Source organism: Balaenoptera physalus, assembly GCF_965194825.1.
Source record: "Balaenoptera physalus genome assembly, chromosome: 3".
Lineage (NCBI taxonomy): Eukaryota > Metazoa > Chordata > Mammalia > Artiodactyla > Balaenopteridae > Balaenoptera > Balaenoptera physalus.
This window is the reverse complement of record NC_138890.1, coordinates 133,153,033-133,171,504: the sequence shown is the minus strand read 5'-3', so window position 1 is coordinate 133,171,504 and position 18,472 is coordinate 133,153,033. Positions and strand designations below refer to the sequence as shown.

The 18,472-nt window shown below is 36.7% G+C and overlaps 1 protein-coding gene across 6 annotated transcripts in view; it reads left to right on the top strand.

Annotated features, from left to right (window-relative positions):
- GPBP1 (GC-rich promoter binding protein 1) overlaps positions 1 to 18,002 on the top strand; it is a 73,113-nt gene extending 55,111 nt beyond the window's left edge. For all 6 annotated transcript variants that reach the window (XM_082457308.1, XM_082457307.1, XM_082457309.1 and 3 more), the window contains 6 exons: positions 2,110 to 2,294; positions 2,915 to 3,055; positions 4,483 to 4,650; positions 5,130 to 5,317; positions 9,891 to 9,993; positions 17,020 to 18,002. In XM_082457308.1, the coding sequence (XP_082313434.1) occupies positions 2,110 to 2,294; positions 2,915 to 3,055; positions 4,483 to 4,650; positions 5,130 to 5,317; positions 9,891 to 9,993; positions 17,020 to 17,178 (944 nt within the window). In that variant the 3' untranslated portion in view covers positions 17,179 to 18,002. The remainder of the gene's footprint in view (positions 1 to 2,109; positions 2,295 to 2,914; positions 3,056 to 4,482; positions 4,651 to 5,129; positions 5,318 to 9,890; positions 9,994 to 17,019) is intronic.
- The last annotated feature ends 470 nt before the right edge of the window (positions 18,003 to 18,472 follow it).

The following is an 18,472-nucleotide window of genomic DNA, read 5'->3' as shown; positions in this document are numbered from 1 at the left end:
GGTGCACGGGCTTCTCATTGTGGTGGCTTCTCGTTGCAGAGCAGGAGCTCTAGGCGTGTGGGCTTCAGTAGTTGCGGCACATGGGATTAGTTGCTCCGAGGCATGTGAGATCTTCCCGGAACAGGGATGAAACCCGTGTCCCCTGCATTGGCAGGTGGATTCTTAACCACTGCGCCACCAGGGAAGTCCCCTTCTCCTCTTTTTTACTGTTGTATTTGTTTTCCTCCCTTATAGTAATTTTAACATAAGGATCTAGAAGAGAAAGAAGATAAACTTGTGTGCTTAGTTCGTAATATTGGAATAGAAGTCTTCATCAGTCATGTTTGAACTTACTTAATTGTGCTGTACTGATAGAAACACCCCTTGCTTTAACACTTGAATTCCTCTGAGATCAGACCTTGCAAACTCTTACTACCTTTTGCATTTCCCAGCATCAGTCAGTCATTCTTCAGATTCCTGAGCTTCATTTAATTTAGATTTTGAGTACTAGACTGTTAAGATTTTCTCTTATATTTTAATTTAAAGAATTGCTAATTTCAAGAATTTTAGTTATGCTGTAACCATCTGTTTACCAGAAGTAATTGTAACTTAAATTGTTTAGCACTATTTCTAGTGTTCTTCATTGGCCTCTGTTTGAGATCATTATTCTTCATTTTCGTTTTGACTTCATTTTGTTAGTTTTTCAGAAAAACTATATATTGGTGATATAATTTGTGTCCTTATGTGCCTGAAAATATCTTTCTTAGCCTTAATATCTTGGGCCTTTGTAGGCAGCTGAGCAGTTGGAATGTTTGCCCTAGTAGATAAACTTTCAGTGTTTAACTTTCAGAAAGATGAATCTTTTCTCACTTTGCTTTAGGTTCTTGTTGTGTTTGTGGGGTTTTTTTGGCCGCACCACATGGCTTGCAGTATCTTAGTTCCCTGACCAGGGATTGAAGCTGGGCCCTGGCAGTGAAAGCACAGAGTCCTAACCACTGGACTGCCAAGGAATTGCCAGGTCCTTGTTCTTTAATCCTTTAGCATTACAGTAAATGACATACCATATCAGGTCTATAGTTTGAAGAGTTCGGTTTCAGATGGACTTCGAGAGTCCCTCCAAGTCCCTAGGAGTCCTTGTTTAGTTTAGTTTTTGAGATAATCCTGTAGGAAAGTTTGGTTTGTTTGACGCAGGGCATCATCATATACATCTGTGCTACTCACCGTCTCACAGAGTCGTATCTTAAGCTAATTTTAATTTAGTTTTTCTGCGATTTCTTTCTTTGAGTTAATTCTTTTCTTCTAAACTCTCCAACTGTGAAACTGATGCTTTCAGAGTTTTTCTAAGGGAAGAAAGACATACGTCACTGCCATAATTGTGAATATGCTCACTGTAACATCTGTTTGATTACACATTGACTGATTAAACTCTAGGAGTAATTTTTCATATTTTAGCAACTGTGGGTGTACTGAGAAAAGCTTTCAGTTAGCAACTATTATTTCTAGTACTATCTTCAGAAGCCAGGACTGAGTTGGATCCCCTATGACTTGCACAATGCCTTCAGTGTAGTTTGGATGGCCAGTAAATATTTGAATGAATTGGTATTATGAAAACAATTCCCCTCTTCATTAGTCATAACTTAAGTAGGAATTTAGAAATAGAGGGACTGTAGTTTCTTTCTAATTAGTAATAACTTTATGAGTGAGATAAAAAGAATGAAGGAATTAGGAAAATTCTCTTTTCAAAATGGAGAAGAGGAAAATATAATATATTTTATATTTTAAGTCTTAAGAGCCATTAGGATGAAATTTGTAATTTAAAAAAATTAATGAAAAGTATGCTAGAATGTAGTTAATTTTGGCTGGGTCATAGTTAACCATTCTAGGAACCTATCTAGTAGCTTAATTCGTCTTTGTTACTTGACATTGCTCAATTCTTGCTATCACTTGTTTGATTGTTTTAGCTTCATTTCTCAAGCAGGAATATAGTTCATACTTAGCTTAATTATTTTACTCAGGAAGCAGCTGTTGTTTTTAAATATAATCAAGTTTGGAATATACGATTTTTTTGGTGGTTTAATTTTATGCTAAAATTTAAACTGTGTAACTATTGCTCGTGCTTTATTTATGCAGAATATCCCCCGAATCCTAAATCTAGAACTCAAAGGATGCTGGTCATTAAGAAAGGTAATACAAAAGACTTACAGCTATCTGGATTCCCAGTAGTAGGAAATCTTCAGTCACAGCCAGTTAAGAATGGGACTGGTCCAAGTGTTTATAAAGGCTTAGTCCCTAAGCCTGCCGCTCCACCTACAAAAGTAAGTTCTAAGTTGTTAAACACGCAAGTTTTAAGTTGATATCAACTGAATTACTTTGACAGAAAAAATGTTAAAAATTTCACGTCGAAGTGTGGGGGTATTGGTGGACTGCTGATTTCTAAGTGGAAAGTGTTGTTGGCCCACTGTGTGTCATTGATTTTAATTGTCTTGTAAGTGGCTTGTGTGTTTGTCCATGTATGTTTTCTTATTTTAGTAGTCAGTAGTAAATGAAATCTATAAATAACTTGTTTTGCAAGATGTATCTGTGATATATTTGCTTAATAATAATGTATAAAATACTCTGTCCTTCGTGTTCAGTTTTAGGTTTTTGAAACTCGGTCACTTGTGTTTTCTTGGTATTAGGCAAAAGAAACCTAACTTAAGGTTTATAAAACTTTGAAAAAACATCAATGTAGTTAGATGTTTTAGCTGAATACCAGGTTTTGATTTTATTTGTAAAAAAAGATGGACGAGAACCATGTAGAAATGATTAAGGTATAATACAAAAATAATTGTTTTTATGAGCCACATTTAGTCATCTTTATGTGTTCAGTTTGTTTTCTCTCTCTTCTATGTACTCTGTTTTAGATACAAATTAACGTTTGTGTGTTTTTCTTTAGCCTACACAGTGGAAAAGCCAAACTAAAGAAAATAAAGTTGGGACTTCTTTCCCTCATGAGTCTACATATGGTGTCGGAAACTTTAATACTTTTAAATCAACTGCCAAGAATTTTAGTCCATCAACAACTTCAGTGAAAGAGGTATGGCACTTAAAATTACTCCTGAGGAGCGAAATGTGTCTTAATCATGGTAATTTAATTAACAGTGAACAAAAGGCATAGATGCATTAAATGAATGCATTAAAATGAGATATTTTAGTTCTTTCAGAAAACTTGATTCAGATACTTCCCTCTGTTTGCTAGCTTTTTTTGCAGTTTAAGTAGGGATAATTTTTAAAATTTCTAACAAAATTCCAAATATCCTAAAATGTAGAGAAAATCATAGAGTGAAACACCCATATACTTATCAACCAGAAAGAGTAATTTTTAAGAGAAGAATTGTGAAAATGGATATTTTGACTTTTGCCACAGAGTTATGCTATGCTGTCTGATTGAACCTTGACTAAAAATAAGGATTTTTATTATATAATTTTCTTTTGGGGATGATGGACACTAAGAGAGGGCAGAGAGGAGGAAGAAGAGGGAAAGGTGCATATTATTATTTTACTGACCTTGAAGTAGCTTATGTATTTCTTTCTCATTTGGCCAGCTTTCTGAAACTCCTAGATCAGGGACTTCCCTGACCAGTTCAGGGTCAAAAGACACTTGTGACTGAGATTGTGACTGTATTGTTATAACTGAGATTGGTCTGGGTACTATAGTGGAACATTATAACCCCTCATATGCTAGTTCTCAATCATAGAATTTTAGAGCTGTGATGGAAGGACCAGCATTCTCAGCTGGTTGGTTGTGGCTTACATTCATTATAGTCTGCAGACTTTATTGTCAACAGTTAAGCATTTTGGTTTATTCCCATGTGACAGAATTAATTAATTAATTCTTAATTAATTAATTAATACCTGTGACAATTATTCCCATGTGACAGAATTAATTAATTCTTAATTAATTAATTAATTAATTAATACCTGTGACAGAATTCTAACGTTCTCTTTTCTTTTGTACTCCACTGTCAAAATATCAAAAACAAAAAGGACTCCAGTACGTGTTCTGTTACTGTCCCCTCCTGCTCTTCCACAAAAATTTTCCCTCGTAAAACCCTATCTTGTGTACCTGTGTGTAAAGAATTATAATAGTTCGTACGGGAAGCTGTTACTAGAACCTTAGAACTCTGTGGAACACAATTTTAAAAACTGCTTTTTTTTTGAATTATAGAAATGTTTAAGCAATTTCAGGATTCATTTTATAAAATAGTATTTAAAGTCCTAATTTAGAATCATAGTTCTTGGTATTATCAGACCTTAATTGTTTCTGGGATAAAATTTTTATGTTTACTCATTCAGTGGGATAGATAAAAATGGCAGTCATAGTGGAAAACAGGTTTAAAATAGAATTTAAAATCAATTTTGTATTGGGAAGAAGGTGAAATAGAAAGTCATGGTAGTTGTGAACTTTATATTGATATTAGTTCTCTGTCTACATTTATCAACATTTTTGATTTCTTTTCTTAGTGTAATCGCTCAAATTCCTCTTCACCTGTTGACAAACTTAATCAGCAGCCTCGTCTAACCAAACTGACACGTATGCGCACTGATAAGAAGAGTGAATTTTTGAAAGCATTGAAAAGGGACAGAGTAGAAGAGGAACATGAAGATGAAAGCCATGCGGGCTCAGAAAAGGTAGTTGAACTTGCAGTGTAATTCTTGGTTTGACATTAGCATGTCATTGGAATAGGTGGGCCAATATTATTTATTTAGGACCTTTGAATATTTTCATATTTCTGAAAGCAAGGCTAGCTGTCTATTTGCATAAATAATGAATTCATTTCTAAAATAGATTTTTCTTACTCTGTAGTTCCTGTGCAAAAATGAAATTAAAAAAAATTCCTGTTGATGTTTGTGTTTTTGGTTTTCCCCATCTTGCCTACCTTTATTTATCCTTTTAGTTTTGTCTTTATTGAATAGATGTGAATACATAGAGTCAGAAAGCTGTTGGTACCCTTCACAACTTAGTTTTACATCTTATGAAACTGTCTCCTAAATGATTATATAAGCATTACAGTTGTTTTATCAATGAAAATCTAACCAGGATCTATTAAAGTTTTTTTTTAAAACAATTCTATTGTCTAACTCATTTTTTTTAACTCTTCAAAAATCAGGATGACGACTCATTTAATTTGCATAACAGCAACAGTACTCACCAAGAAAGGGATATAAACCGAAACTTTGATGAAAATGAAATTCCACAAGAGAATGGCAATGCCTCGGTAATTTCCCAACAGATCATTCGGTCTTCAACCTTCCCACAAACTGATGTTCTTTCTAGTTCACTGGAAGCAGAACACAGGTTAGTATTTTTACTTTTGTCTCTACCCAGAATTTTGATTTTATTATAGAAAATTGATTTATTTTTTAACAGCTTCATTGAGATATAATTTATATACTATAAATTTTTTACTCAATTCACTAATTTTTGGTGTATTTGAAGTTGTGTAATTGTCACCACAGTCTAATTTTAGAACATTTCTTTCACTCCAGAAAGAAACCCTGTGTTCATTTACAGTTACTCCTCATTGTTACTCATTGTCCTTAGGTAACCACCAGTCTGCTTTCAGTAATACTTTATCAAGGTTCATCCATGTTGTAGCATGTGTTTCTCTGAAAATTGAGTGATATTTCTTTTCCATGGCTTCAAATTTTATGTAATTTTTTTTTTTTTTTGGTTGCGGGATCTCAGTTCCCAAACCAGGGATCAAACCTGGGCCACGGTAGTGAAAGCCTGAATCCTAACCATTAGGCCACCAGGGAACTCCCTGTAAACTTTCTGATTCTTAAGTTACATACATATTTAAGTACTCATATTGCTTGAATTAACAACTTAGGCATCAGTGATACAGTTCTCAAGGATGACAATTTTTTTGTTAAAAAATATAAAATATGAAATAGGCACATATATTACTATTATTATCAAGTTTCAGTATGTCGTCAGGGTATTGAGGATAGCTTCAACATCAGAGGGGTAGTTGTTAACCTTGTCTAAGCACCATATGAATTAATAGAAATGAGTGCCAGAGAAATTCAAGGGAGTTTGGGGGTAGATAGCATATGGCTTGAGTACCAGTCAGCGTTTTAATTGGGACCTAAATTAAATCTTAAAGGGTGAGACAGTACGGGCAAGGGTGCTGGGTAGTCATTTTGGAATACAAAGGGGCATGAAAGGATATTTAGAGTTGAATACATACCTAGTTTGTTTTAGGGTTAGTGAATAGAATATCTTGACAGGAGTGTGGAGTCCTTAATGGAATTAGAGATAAATTGAAAAGGCAGGGCCTTAGAGATCTATTCAAGCTCTTTCAATGCTTCAGATGAAGAAATAGGGAAGTGAACAAATTAGCCTGTGTCTTATACCTGGTTTGTGGAGAGGAGGATTTGTGACCCAGGTCTTCCACTTCTAGTCCTGTGCTTTTTCTAGTGTAAGGAATTTGAATTTGTGGTCATGGTGTTAAGGTTAAGGAGTTTGTTCTTTAGGAAGTGGGAAGCCATTGAAAATATTTAGTGGAGGGTGGTAATTGTGAAAATGGTATCAGGGTGATTTGGTAATAATTTGAAAGAGAATGGGAAGAAATGCTAATGAAAAGGCAAAGTGCAGATCACTGTTGTGGTGTATTCCTAATTGTGGGGAATAGAGAAATACAGAGTATTTGTTTTGAAAGCTATTCTAGAAACAGTTAACAGTTACAGCCCTTGGAGGGAAGTGGAAAGAGGAGAGAATGGACAGTTAGGAATACTTGTTTTTCATAACATTTGAAATAATTTGTTCCATCTGCATTATTATTTAGTTATGATTCAGTTTTTAAAAGTGAAACAAGTAGAAGTAAGGATCTAGTGAAAGGTGTGAGATTGTTTTTACCAGCCTAGATCTGTAGACTCTGGACTGGGTGGCATTGAGAATGGAAGTGCCACTCCACAGGGAGGCCATCTAGGTTACAGTGAAGACAAAGCATTAAATGATTAAAAGAAATGTGAGAAATAGTAATTAACAGTGATGGTGACTGTGACATTTTAGTCCAGAGGCAGCAGAGTTTGGTGCAATGTATACTAACTTAGGAGGCAAAAAACCAGAATTCTCCTCCTTTCTTTGCTGTCAAGTAGGCAAATTGTTTTTACTTAAGTGATCCTGGTTCTTCATCTGTAAAATATGGGTATAGTGTTACATTTTATTTCCAGTCTCTGAGCACTGTTATTTTATGAGATTGTTTGAAAATGTGTAAGGGCTACAAAGTAGCCAATATGTGACAGGTTCAATTTGAAAGATGAGTTAGGTGTAAAAAGGAGTATGCTTGGGGCTTCCCTGGTGGCGCAGTGGTTGAGAATCTGCCTGCCAATGCAGGGGACACAGGTTCGAGCCCTGGTCTGGGATGATCCCACATGCCGCGGAGCAACTAGGCCCGTGAGCCGCAATTACTGAGCCTGCGCGTCTGGAGCCTGTGCTCGGCAACAAGAGAGGCCGCGATAATGAGAGGCCCGTGCACCGCGATGAAGAGTGGCCCCCACTTGCCGCAACTAGAGAAAGCCCTTGCCCAGAAACGAAGACCCAACACAGCCATACGTACATACATACATACATACACACACAAAAACCAACCAACCAATCAACCAAAGTTTAAAAAAAAAAAAGGAGTATGCTTAAGGGATGTTATTATGGAATCTTAAAAAAAAATGGTTCTGAAGAACCTAGGGGCAGGACAGGAATAAAGACGCAGACATAGAGGATGGATTTGAGGATACGGGGAGGGAGAAGGGTAAGCTGGGATGAAGTGAGAGAGTGGCACTGACATATATACACTACCAAATGTAAAATAGATAGCTAGTGGGAAGCAACCGCATAGCACAGGGAGACCAACTCTGTGCTTTGTGACCACCTAGAGGGGTGGGATAGGGAGGGTGGGAGGGAGACGCAAGAGGGAGGGGATTTGGTGATATATGTATACATACAGCTGATTCACTTTGTTATACAGCAGAAGCTAACACAACAATGTAAAGCAATTATACTCCAATAAAGATGTTTTAAAAAAAAAAACAGTATAATCAGACTAGTACAAGATATGTGGCCATATAAGAAACAGAAGCTTTAAAGGCTCTAAGTCAGATGCAGCAGTCATGGCTACAGTATTCTTGTTTGCCCAACTAGAGAAAGTGGTTGATTCCCTGTTAATCTTTTTTTTTTTCAGTTGAAGTATAGTTGATTTACAATGTGTTAGTTTTTGGTGTACAGCAAACTGATGCAGATTCTTTTTCATTACAGTTTATTACAGGATACTGAATATAGTTCCCTGTGCTATACAGTAGGACCTTGTTGTTTATGTATTCTTTTTTTTTTAATTAATTAATTTTTGCCTGCATTGGGTCTTTGTTGCTGCATGCGGGCTTTTCTCTAGTTGCGGCGAGTGGGGGCTACTCTTCATTGCAGTGCGTGGGCTTCTCATTGCGGTGGCTTCTCTTGTTGCGGAGCACGGGCTCTAGGCGCACGGTCTTCAGTAGTTGTGGCACGTGGGCTCAGTAGTTGTGGTGCACCGGCTTAGTTGCTCTGCGCCGTGTGGGATCTCCCCGGACCAGGGCTCGAACCCGTGTCCCCTGCAATTGGCAGGCGGATTCTTAACCACTGCGCCACCAGGGAAGTCCGTCTTCACAAAACTTTTAATATTTTGAGCAAAGAACTGTTCCAGGTACCTTTTACAGTCTTCCAGGGAGTTGAAATTTTTTCTGTTAAGAGAATTTTGTAAAGACCAAAATAAATGGAAATCTGAAGCTGCAGTGTCTGGTGAATACGGCTGATGAATCAGAACTTCCCAGCCAAGCTGTAACAGATTTTGCCTGGTCAGCAAAGAAACACGTGGTCTTACGTTATCCTGATGGAAGATTATGCATTTTCTGTTGACTAATTCTGGATGCTTTTCGTCGAGTGCTGCTTTCAGTTGGTCTAATTGGGTGCAGTACTTGTTGGAATTAATCGTTTGGTTTTTCGGAAGGAGCTCATAATAGAGGATGCCCTTCCAATCCCACCGTATACACAACATCACCTTCTTTGGATGAAGACTGGCGTTTGGTGTGGTTGGTGGTGGTTCATTTTGCTTGTCCGATCTCTTCCGTTACACATTGCTGTACAGTATCTACTTTTCATCGCCCGTCACAACTTGTTTTAAAAACGGAATGTTTTCGTTATGTTAGTTAAGTAGAGAATCGCATGTGGAAATATGGTCAAGAGGGTTTTTTTTCTTCCGTTTAACTTATGTGGAACCCAAACATCAAAGTGAGTAACATAACCATGCTGGTGCAAATGACTTCCAGCGCTTGATTTAGATATTTTGAGTATGTTGGCTATCTCCCGCATGGTATAACGTTGATTGTTCTCAATTAATGTCTCGATTTGATCGCTGTAGACTTCAACTCGTCTACCTCACCATGGAGCATCGTCCAGCGAGAAATCTCCAGCACGACACTTTGCAAACCTCTTTTGACACGTTCGATCAGTCACAGCACCTTCTCCATACACTGCACAAATCTTTTTGTGCTTTTCAGTTGCATTTTTATCTTCCTTGAAATAATACAGCATAATACGCCAAACATATTCTTTGTTCCATCTTCACTGTTAAAATGGCTACACAAAAATTCACCAATTTTGATAAGCTTTTTTTAAAATGCATGCTGAATATGACAGCTGTTACAATACAGTCTAACAAAATTGTTTCAAATGAAGTTAAAGACAACTAAGCGCTACTAGAGCCATCTTACAGAAAAAACCGAACGAACCTTTTGGCTAACCCAATAAAATGGATCATGTTTTCTTGCTCACAGTGTAAAAGGAGTTATCTTACTTGGGTTAAGTTCTAAATTAAATTTATTCTTTCCCCCCTTTCCAGATTGTTAAAGGAGATGGGCTGGCAAGAAGACAGTGAAAATGATGAAACATGTGCTCCCTTAACTGAGGATGAAATGAGAGAATTCCAGGTTATTAGTGAACAGGTAAGAAGAGCTGAATCATATAAATTCACTTTAAAAATTGCCCTTCCTTAATCAGAACAACATATAACTAAGCATTTTTGGGGGGTGGGGAGAAAGTTTTACAGTTTTATTTAGGAATTTGTTAAACATCACACTGTAGGTCAGATTTGCCTTTGTTTTAAATAGGTCTGCAATGCTGACTTCTTTAAATCCATGGATCTGCAGTGCTTAGGAATTAGTGTAAAGAATATGATTTGTCACTTTTCAGGTATTTAAAAAATGACTTGGGGATAAGAAGTAGAAAACAACAGTAGCTTTGCCAAATGTAGCTTCATTTTTTTATCCTTTTCTTGGCATAGGAATATTTTATATTCTAGAACATCTTTTTTTTAATGTCTTCATAGTTGCCGTTTTGAAAGAGTATTCCTTAGAAAATGTACAATAGAGTGTCAGGGAGTTGAGATTTTTCTTTTTCAAATCCATTATAGTTTTTTAAAATAGTTCTGGTCATGCAGAAGTGATTTTCTATATGGAGATATTATAATTTATATTATAATCTTCAAAACACTTCTTAAATGTTTTGAATGAAGTCTTTGAGGAAATTAGTTACGTTTACTTCATAATAAAATAGACTTCATCGTCCTAATTAAAAATTTGTGGCAAAATACGCATAACATAAAATTTACGATTTCAACCATTTTTAAGTGTACAGTTTTGTGGCATTAGGTACATTGACATTGTTATGCAGCCATTACCACCACTCACCTCCAGAGCTCTTTTCATTTTGTAAAACTGAAACTCTGTACCCATTAAACCATAACTTCATTCTCTGCTCCCCCAACCCTGGGAAACCACCACTCTACTTTCTGTCTCTGTGAATTTGTCTGGGTACCTCATGTAAGTGGAATCACGCAGTATTTGTCCTTTTGTGACTGGCTTATTTCACTTAGCAGAATGTCTTTGAGATTCATCCATGTTGAAGCACGGGTCAATCAGAATATCCTTTTTTTAAGACACAATAATCCATTATATGTGTATGTACCACATTTTGTTTATCCATTCATTCATTGATGGACACTTGGATTGCTTCCACCTTTGGCTGTTGTAAATAATGCTGCTGTGAACATGGGTGTATAGGTATCTGTATCTATCTATATCTTTCTATCTATAGATAGATACCTATACACCCATGTTCACAGCAGCATTTATATCTATAGATAGATAGATAGTGTATAGATAGCTGTAGACTCTATCGGTATCTGTAGAGTCCCTGTTTTTAATTCTTTCAGGTATTTACCCAGAAGTAGAATTGCTGCATCATATGGTTATCTATTATTAACTTTTTGAGAAGCTGACCTACTGTTTTTCTGTAGTAGCCACACCATTTTACATTCCCACCAGTGGTGCTCTCTTCCCTCTCATTTCTTGTATTTTTCTCCCAACACCATTTGTTGAAAAAGACTGTGCTTTCTGTATTGAATGGTCTTGGCACCCTTGTTAAAAATCATTTGTATATGCAAGGGTTTGTTTCTGGGCTTGCTATTCATTGGTCTTCAGTTCTGTTTTTGTGGGGGTTTTTTTCCCTATAAATTTATTTACTTATTTTTAATTTTGGCTGTGTTGGGTCTTCGTTGCTGTGCACGGGCTTTCTCTAGTTGTAGTGAGCAGGGCTGCTCTTCGTTGTGGTGCACGGGCTTCTCATTGCGATGGCTTCTCTTGTGGAGCAAGAGAAGGTTCTAGGTGTGCGGGCTTCAGTAGTTGCAGCACGTGGGCTCAGTAGTTGTGGCTCACTGGCTGTGGAGTGCAGGCTCAGTAGTTGTGGCGAATGGGTTTAGTTGCTCCATGGCATGTGGGATCTTCCCTGACCAGGACTCGAACCCGTGTCCCCTGCATTGGCAGGCGGATTCTCAACCACTGCGCCACCAGGGAAGTCCCTTCAGTTCTGTTTTTATGCCAGTGCCACATTGTTTGGATTGCTGCAGCTCTGTAATACGTTTTGTTTTTTTGTTTGTTTGTTTTTTTAAAAAGGATGGAGGAGGCTATGTTTAGTGTTGAGTTCAGCTAAATTCAGGACCCTGGGAAAGCCAGGACCTTTTTCTTTTCTTTTTTTTTTTTTTTTAAATAAATTTATTTATTTTTGCCTGCATTGGGTCTTTGTTGCTGTGCGTGGGCTTTCTCTAGTTGTGGCTAGAGGGGGCTACTCTTTGTTGGGGTGAGCTGGCTTCTCATTGCGGTGGCTTCTTTTGCTGTGGAGCACGGGCTCTAGGTGCGCTGGCTTCAGTAGTTGTGGTGCGTGGGTTCAGCAGTTGTGGCTTGCAGGCTCTAGAGCGCAGTCTCAGTAGTTGTGGCGCATGGACTTAGTTGCTCTGCGGTATGTGGGATCTTCCCAGACCAGGGCTCGAACGCGTGCCCCCTGCATTGGCAGGCGGATTCTTAACCACTGTGCCACCAGGGAAGTTCTGTAATATGTTTTGAAATCAGCAAGTATGAAACTTCCAACTTTGCTCTTCTTTTCAAAAGACTGTTTTGGCTATTCTGGAATCCCTTGAGCTTTTATAGGAGTTTTAGGATGGGTTTTTCTGTTTCTGCAAAAAATACCTGTGAGATTTTGATAGGGATTACATTGAATCTGTAGATTGTGGTAATATTTGCATCTTAACAATGCTAAGACTTCTAATCCGTGAGTATGGGATGTTTGTTAATGTTTTTTAAAATTTCTTCCAGCAGTGTTTTGTAGTTGTCAGTGTAGAAGTCTTTTGCCTCCTTTGTTAAGTTCATTCCTTATACTTAGGGATAAGTATTTTTTCTTTTATAAGTAGAATTGTTTTCTTTTTTTTTATTTTTTTTAATTTATTTTTGGCTGTGTTGGGCCCTCGTTTCTGTGCGAGGGCTTTCTCTAGTTGTGGCAAGTGGGGGCCGCTCTTCATCGCGGTGCGCGGGCCTCTCACTATCGCGGCCTCTCTTGTTGTGGAGCACAGGCTCCAGACGCGCAGGCTCAGTAGTTGTGGCTCACGGACCTAGTTGCTCCGCGGCATGTGGGATCTTCCCAGACCAGGGCTCGAACCCGTGTCCCCTGCATTGGCAGGCGGATTCTTAACCACTGCGCCACCAGGGAAGCCCTTGTTTTCTTTTTTTAAGAATTGTTTTCTTAATTTACTTTTTGGATTGTTCATTGTTATAGAAATGCAGCTGATTTTTATGTATTGGTTTTATGTCCTGCAACTTTGCTACGTGTGTTAGTTCTCACAGGTTTTTAAATAGAATTTTTAGGCTTTTTACATATAAGATCATGTTGTCTGTAAACAGATAATTTTACTTCTTTTCCACTTTCATATTTCTTCCTTCCCAGTTAATGTAAATTTTTTATTTGGAAGTTAGTGAACCATGTTATTTTTCACAAGCTGATTATGGGTAATACTTCTGAAGGATTTTTTTGTTATGTTTATTATATTGTCCAATTTACAAACAAAAAATTCACGTTAGGTGTACAGTTGGGTGAGTTTTGACAAATGTATATAGCTGTATGACTGTGATCCCCAAAAGTTCTTCATTGTCCCTCTTTGCATTTAGTTCTTTCACTCCCAGCTCCAGCCCCTGGCAGACACTGATTATTTGCTTTCTGTCCCTATAGTTTTGCCTTTCCACAATTTGTTTTTCCTGAATACCTTTTTTTTTTTACATTAATTTTTATTGGAGTATAGTTGATTTACAATGTTGTGTTAGTTTCTGCTGTACAGCAAAGTGAATCAGCTATACATACACATATATCCACTCTTTTTTAGATTCTTTTCCCATATAGGTCATTACAGAATATTGAGAAGAGTTCCCTGTGCTATACAGTAGGTCATTATTAGTTATCTATTTTATATATAGTAGTGTGTATATGTCAGTCCCAATCTCCCAAGTTACACAGTGTTTTACTAATTGAACCATATATTGTTATAGTCCTGGATCTGGTTGCTTTCATGCTTTTGAAACTCACCCATGTTTGGTGAGTAGTGGTCCATTGTGTGGGTGTGCCATTTTGTGTATCTCTTTGAAGGATTTGTTTTGAATCTGAAGAAAGGCATCAAGAAAAACAACTTAGTATCATTGCCATATGGTAGTAGTCAAGGAAAACATAATATTGCCTGACCAAGATAATTGGCTTTAAAACCCTGTTATGACTGGGGCAGGTAGATAAAACCCTATTGATAATAAAATAATTAACTGATATAAAAAATTTGTGCATACTGTGGGTTGGAGAGCAATGGCCTGTAAGTATAACGTCCATTTTTTAAAAAACTAAAGATAAAGACATGGGTATATTTATGTTAATGATGACATGTCATTTGACATTTAGATGCCTAAAAAACCATTAGGGCCTGATGCTGTTTATAAAAGTATTCATATTGTATCTGGTAACAGTTGAGAATCTGAGTTTAAACTCCTTCTCTTCAAATTCTGCAAACATTTATCAAGTGTTCACTATGCCCAAGATTTTAAAGTTTATAGAGATGCGCTCCTTCATAGTGCTGCAGTTCAATGAAGATAGGTAGACTCCCATATAAAGCAGAATGTGGTAGCAGTTTTCAAAATATTTAAGGTGAGGACAGGAGAGAGAGTGTCATGCAAATTCATGAAATGTTTCTTGAGGTCCTATTCTAGAGTGCTGGGAAAACAAAAATATTTTTGCCCACGTAGAATTTACATTAATTAATCTAGAGGTCAACACTAGTTGCAGTGATCTGGAAGAGCATAATTGAGTTGGGTTTGGATTGGCCTTTGTCAGGTAAGATGAGGGAATGACATTCCTGGTGTAGGGAGTGAACAAAGGCAAAAGTAAGAGTTCAGGGTATGCTGGGGTTCAGAGTGGCTGGAGCATGGGGTAGAAAGATTTTAATGAAAGATCTTGATATCAGTAATAAGTAGGGTGAGTCTAAGTCCTAGTTTGCCTTGGAGAGTCCCAGTTTATGCATGTTAATCCCACTGTATTTATTAATGGCACATGTTTACTCATTCTCAAAAGTGCCCTAGTTTGATAAATTAACGTGGCCTCCCTAATTGTGAGTAACGTCATGTGAACTCTTAATGTCCTCTAGGAAATTGTGCTAAGCGCATTTTTGTAGTATTTGTATGAAGTAGGTAATACCATTAGTCCTGCTGTGTAGATGACAAAACTTAATTAGGCTCATAGTGGTTGGGTAACTTTCTCTAGGTCCGTACAGTGTATCATTAGTGGAGTTGGAATTTGAGCCCAAGTCTGGCTAACTTCATAGCCTGTGCCTATAACTGTGATATAAGGTTGAAAAAACACATTGTGGTCATATTAAGGTTTTTGTTTGCCATGTCAGGAGTATAGATTGTGTTTTATTATAGGAAACCTTTTGAGGTATTTTTAGGTATGTGGAAGTACAGGTATAGTGTAAGGTGTATATTGGAAGTGTAATTGGGAAGACTAGGATCAGGATGGTTAGTTGGGGATATATTGTAATAATTAGGGAAGGGGTAAATGAGGGCCTGAAGTAGAGAAATGACAGTAAAACGTGGTCTTGATGAGACTGAGATCTGAAATAGAATCAGCAGGATTTTGAAATTTCAACCTATGAACTGATAATTATATCATTATTATAGACAGGAATGGAGAAGGAGGAGCTGGTTTTAGGAGACTGTGTGTGTGTGTGTGTGTATATATACACACACACACATATGTATGTATATGTGTAATTCTATGCATTTTACATATATACATGTATATGTAAAATAGACATGTGTGTGTGTATTTCCCCCAACCCCGGGGTGGGGGGAGGGTGCAGGCATTTAGAGAAATCAGAGATAAAGATCAGATTTGGTTTTTATCATAATTGTCCACAGTTGATTTTAAGCTGTGGAAAGATTAGGTGGCACTGGGTGATAAATCATGTGAAACAAGGATAGAACTTTGAGGGATTAGAAAGGTGTACCTTTAAAAGAGAGATGAGGCGTATTTGTAACCATCACAGTGGCTGAGAACGCCAGAGACTGAGAACACTGAGAACATGGCTTTTGTTTTCCTTAGTGAAGATGGTGGTGAGGTCATTTGTTCAAAGTAAAGGGAGGTAGCTAAATAGGGAGGGGAAAAGGAAAACTGAGAGCTAATAAGACTCTAGACTTGTTATTTCTAGTTATCAAGGTCTGTAGCAAAATTAGCTATGATCTAAGTTTCCCCTTGGGTTTGGATCTTATCCTAATCCTTATGACTTAAAAAAGCCCTCTAGACTATGACACCTATAGATAGTTCCAAATATTAACTTATTATATAACTGGATTTGGTCTTACAGAAATTTGTATTTCTCATTTTGATAAAAATTACCAGAGTCTCAAAGACATTTTTCTTACTTATACCATACTTACCATACTAACCCATCAGTTCTGATTTTCAGAAATAACTTATTATTTTTTTCAATATCTTAATCTCTGTGGTTAAGCAAAGGCCTCTGTTTGATTTTGTTACCTTGTACTTACCTTATTTGAATACTCCTTACTTACTGGAGTACTTTGTATTCTGGTTATTCTGCAGATTATGAATAAAGCAGATTGTGGGGTATGTTAATAGCCCAGTTAGGTCAGAATAATAAAAATAACAGCTGTAGCTTAATGGTTGCTGATTATATTGTAGGTAGCACCTGAAGATATTTATTACAGCTTTCATTAAGGAAATGAAAATTTGGGAAGGTTAATTCCTTAACAAGTGACAGACTTAGAATTCACACCTACCCTGTCTGGATCCAAAATCTTTTCACTAGACTAGTACTATACACCATATATATATTTTTTTAATAGTGGTTTAATAGTGGTGATAAATGCAGTTCTCCCAAAGGTAGTGATTTATTCATAGGAAATACTTTGTTATATTGGTTGGATCAATTACCTATATCTAACTAGTTTTTCAAAAATGGTATCATAATCTATGGAGTTTTATTACCTTTATTGCATTCATGGGTACATTTGATTATTAGAGCATTTTTAATTTGTAGTAACTCTTGGAGGATAGTTTATTTATTCACTTTATTTTTGTTGACATTTTAGTTACAGAAGAACGGTCTGAGGAAAAATGGTATTTTGAAAAATGGCCTGATCTGTGACTTCAAGTTTGGACCCTGGAAAAACAGCACTTTCAAACCCACTATTGAGAATGATGACACAGAGACAAGTAGCAGTGACACATCAGATGACGACGATGTGTGAAGGATTTCCTAACAGCTTTAGAAATTTTAGTGTGATACATCTCTCATACAGTTTGGGGTGAATTGTAAAAATGAAGAACTATAATTTATGTAGTAAAATACCCCATTAGAAGATGATTTTTTGGGGGAACTTCAATATGAAGAAAACCAAGAATGTTGTGTTGGGCTGTGTTGAACATTATTTCTTTGTTAAATGAATGTTGTAGAAATGAGGACTTTGGTTGATCCAACATTGACTTTCTTCATCACTGCAGCATTTCTCTGACTAGCAATGTGACGATGTAACAAATGAGATTTTCTCATTTAATAATAAAAAAATTGTGTAATGTTTTGCAAAGCTTCTGTCTTAAAATGTCCAGGTCTTAAGAAAAAAGGCAGCTTACACTGTTTTGCTTGCAGAGTCATATCTTTTTCGTACAGTGGAAATCCTCAAGTCCACTTTGTGCGGCTCCCCCCACCCTCACCCCTCCCCCCCTGCAAAAAAAGGACAATGTAGCATGTTGGCTAAAACTGGAGCAAAGTGCACTAAAACATTAATTTCCTGAACTCAACTATTGTACTAGTCACCTTTTAAAACATAAATTGCTCTTTAGCCATTTGTAGTTCAGTAAATGTTACAGGAAAGACTTGCCACATTTTCTTCCAAATTTTAAGAGGTGATTTTCAAGAGCTTTATTTGGGTATGTTATCAGACCAGAATTTTCAGAGTTGATGGAAAAGAGTCTTGTGGGAAAACTTATTTTGATAAATTATTACACATGCAGAAAAACTGATCACACTGACTGGATCTGTCCACAACATGAAAAATAAACTGGATTTTCAGAATATTGTCGTTCTCTGTAGTGTTAAAGGTATTGGTCTGTAAACATAATGTGGTTTATTCACTTATTAAAACAAAGTTAAACTTTATTAAAGATGGTGATTACCTTTTGAGTTTAGAGAAAGAAAGCTATGGGAAATAGCTTTTTTACTATCAACTGCTTAACAAGTTTATTAAATGAATGTTAACCACTTTATTTTTCATTTGCACATTAATTTTAGAATCATTTCTGTTTACTGCTCACTGGAAGAGTAATTTTGCTCTTTTTTTTTTTTGTATTTTTGATTTTTCTGATTTTGTTTATCCACATTTGCTTTAGCTTTCTCCATCCCACTCCCATGTTTAAATACATTCTGATTGTAAAGAGCATAATCTTAGAGCAAAAATGTTTTAGGTTTTATGTCTGATTGAGATAATCCTCAAGATTTTTAAATTGTGTTTTCTCAGAAGGCTTCAGTGTTTTTGCTGTTTCCAT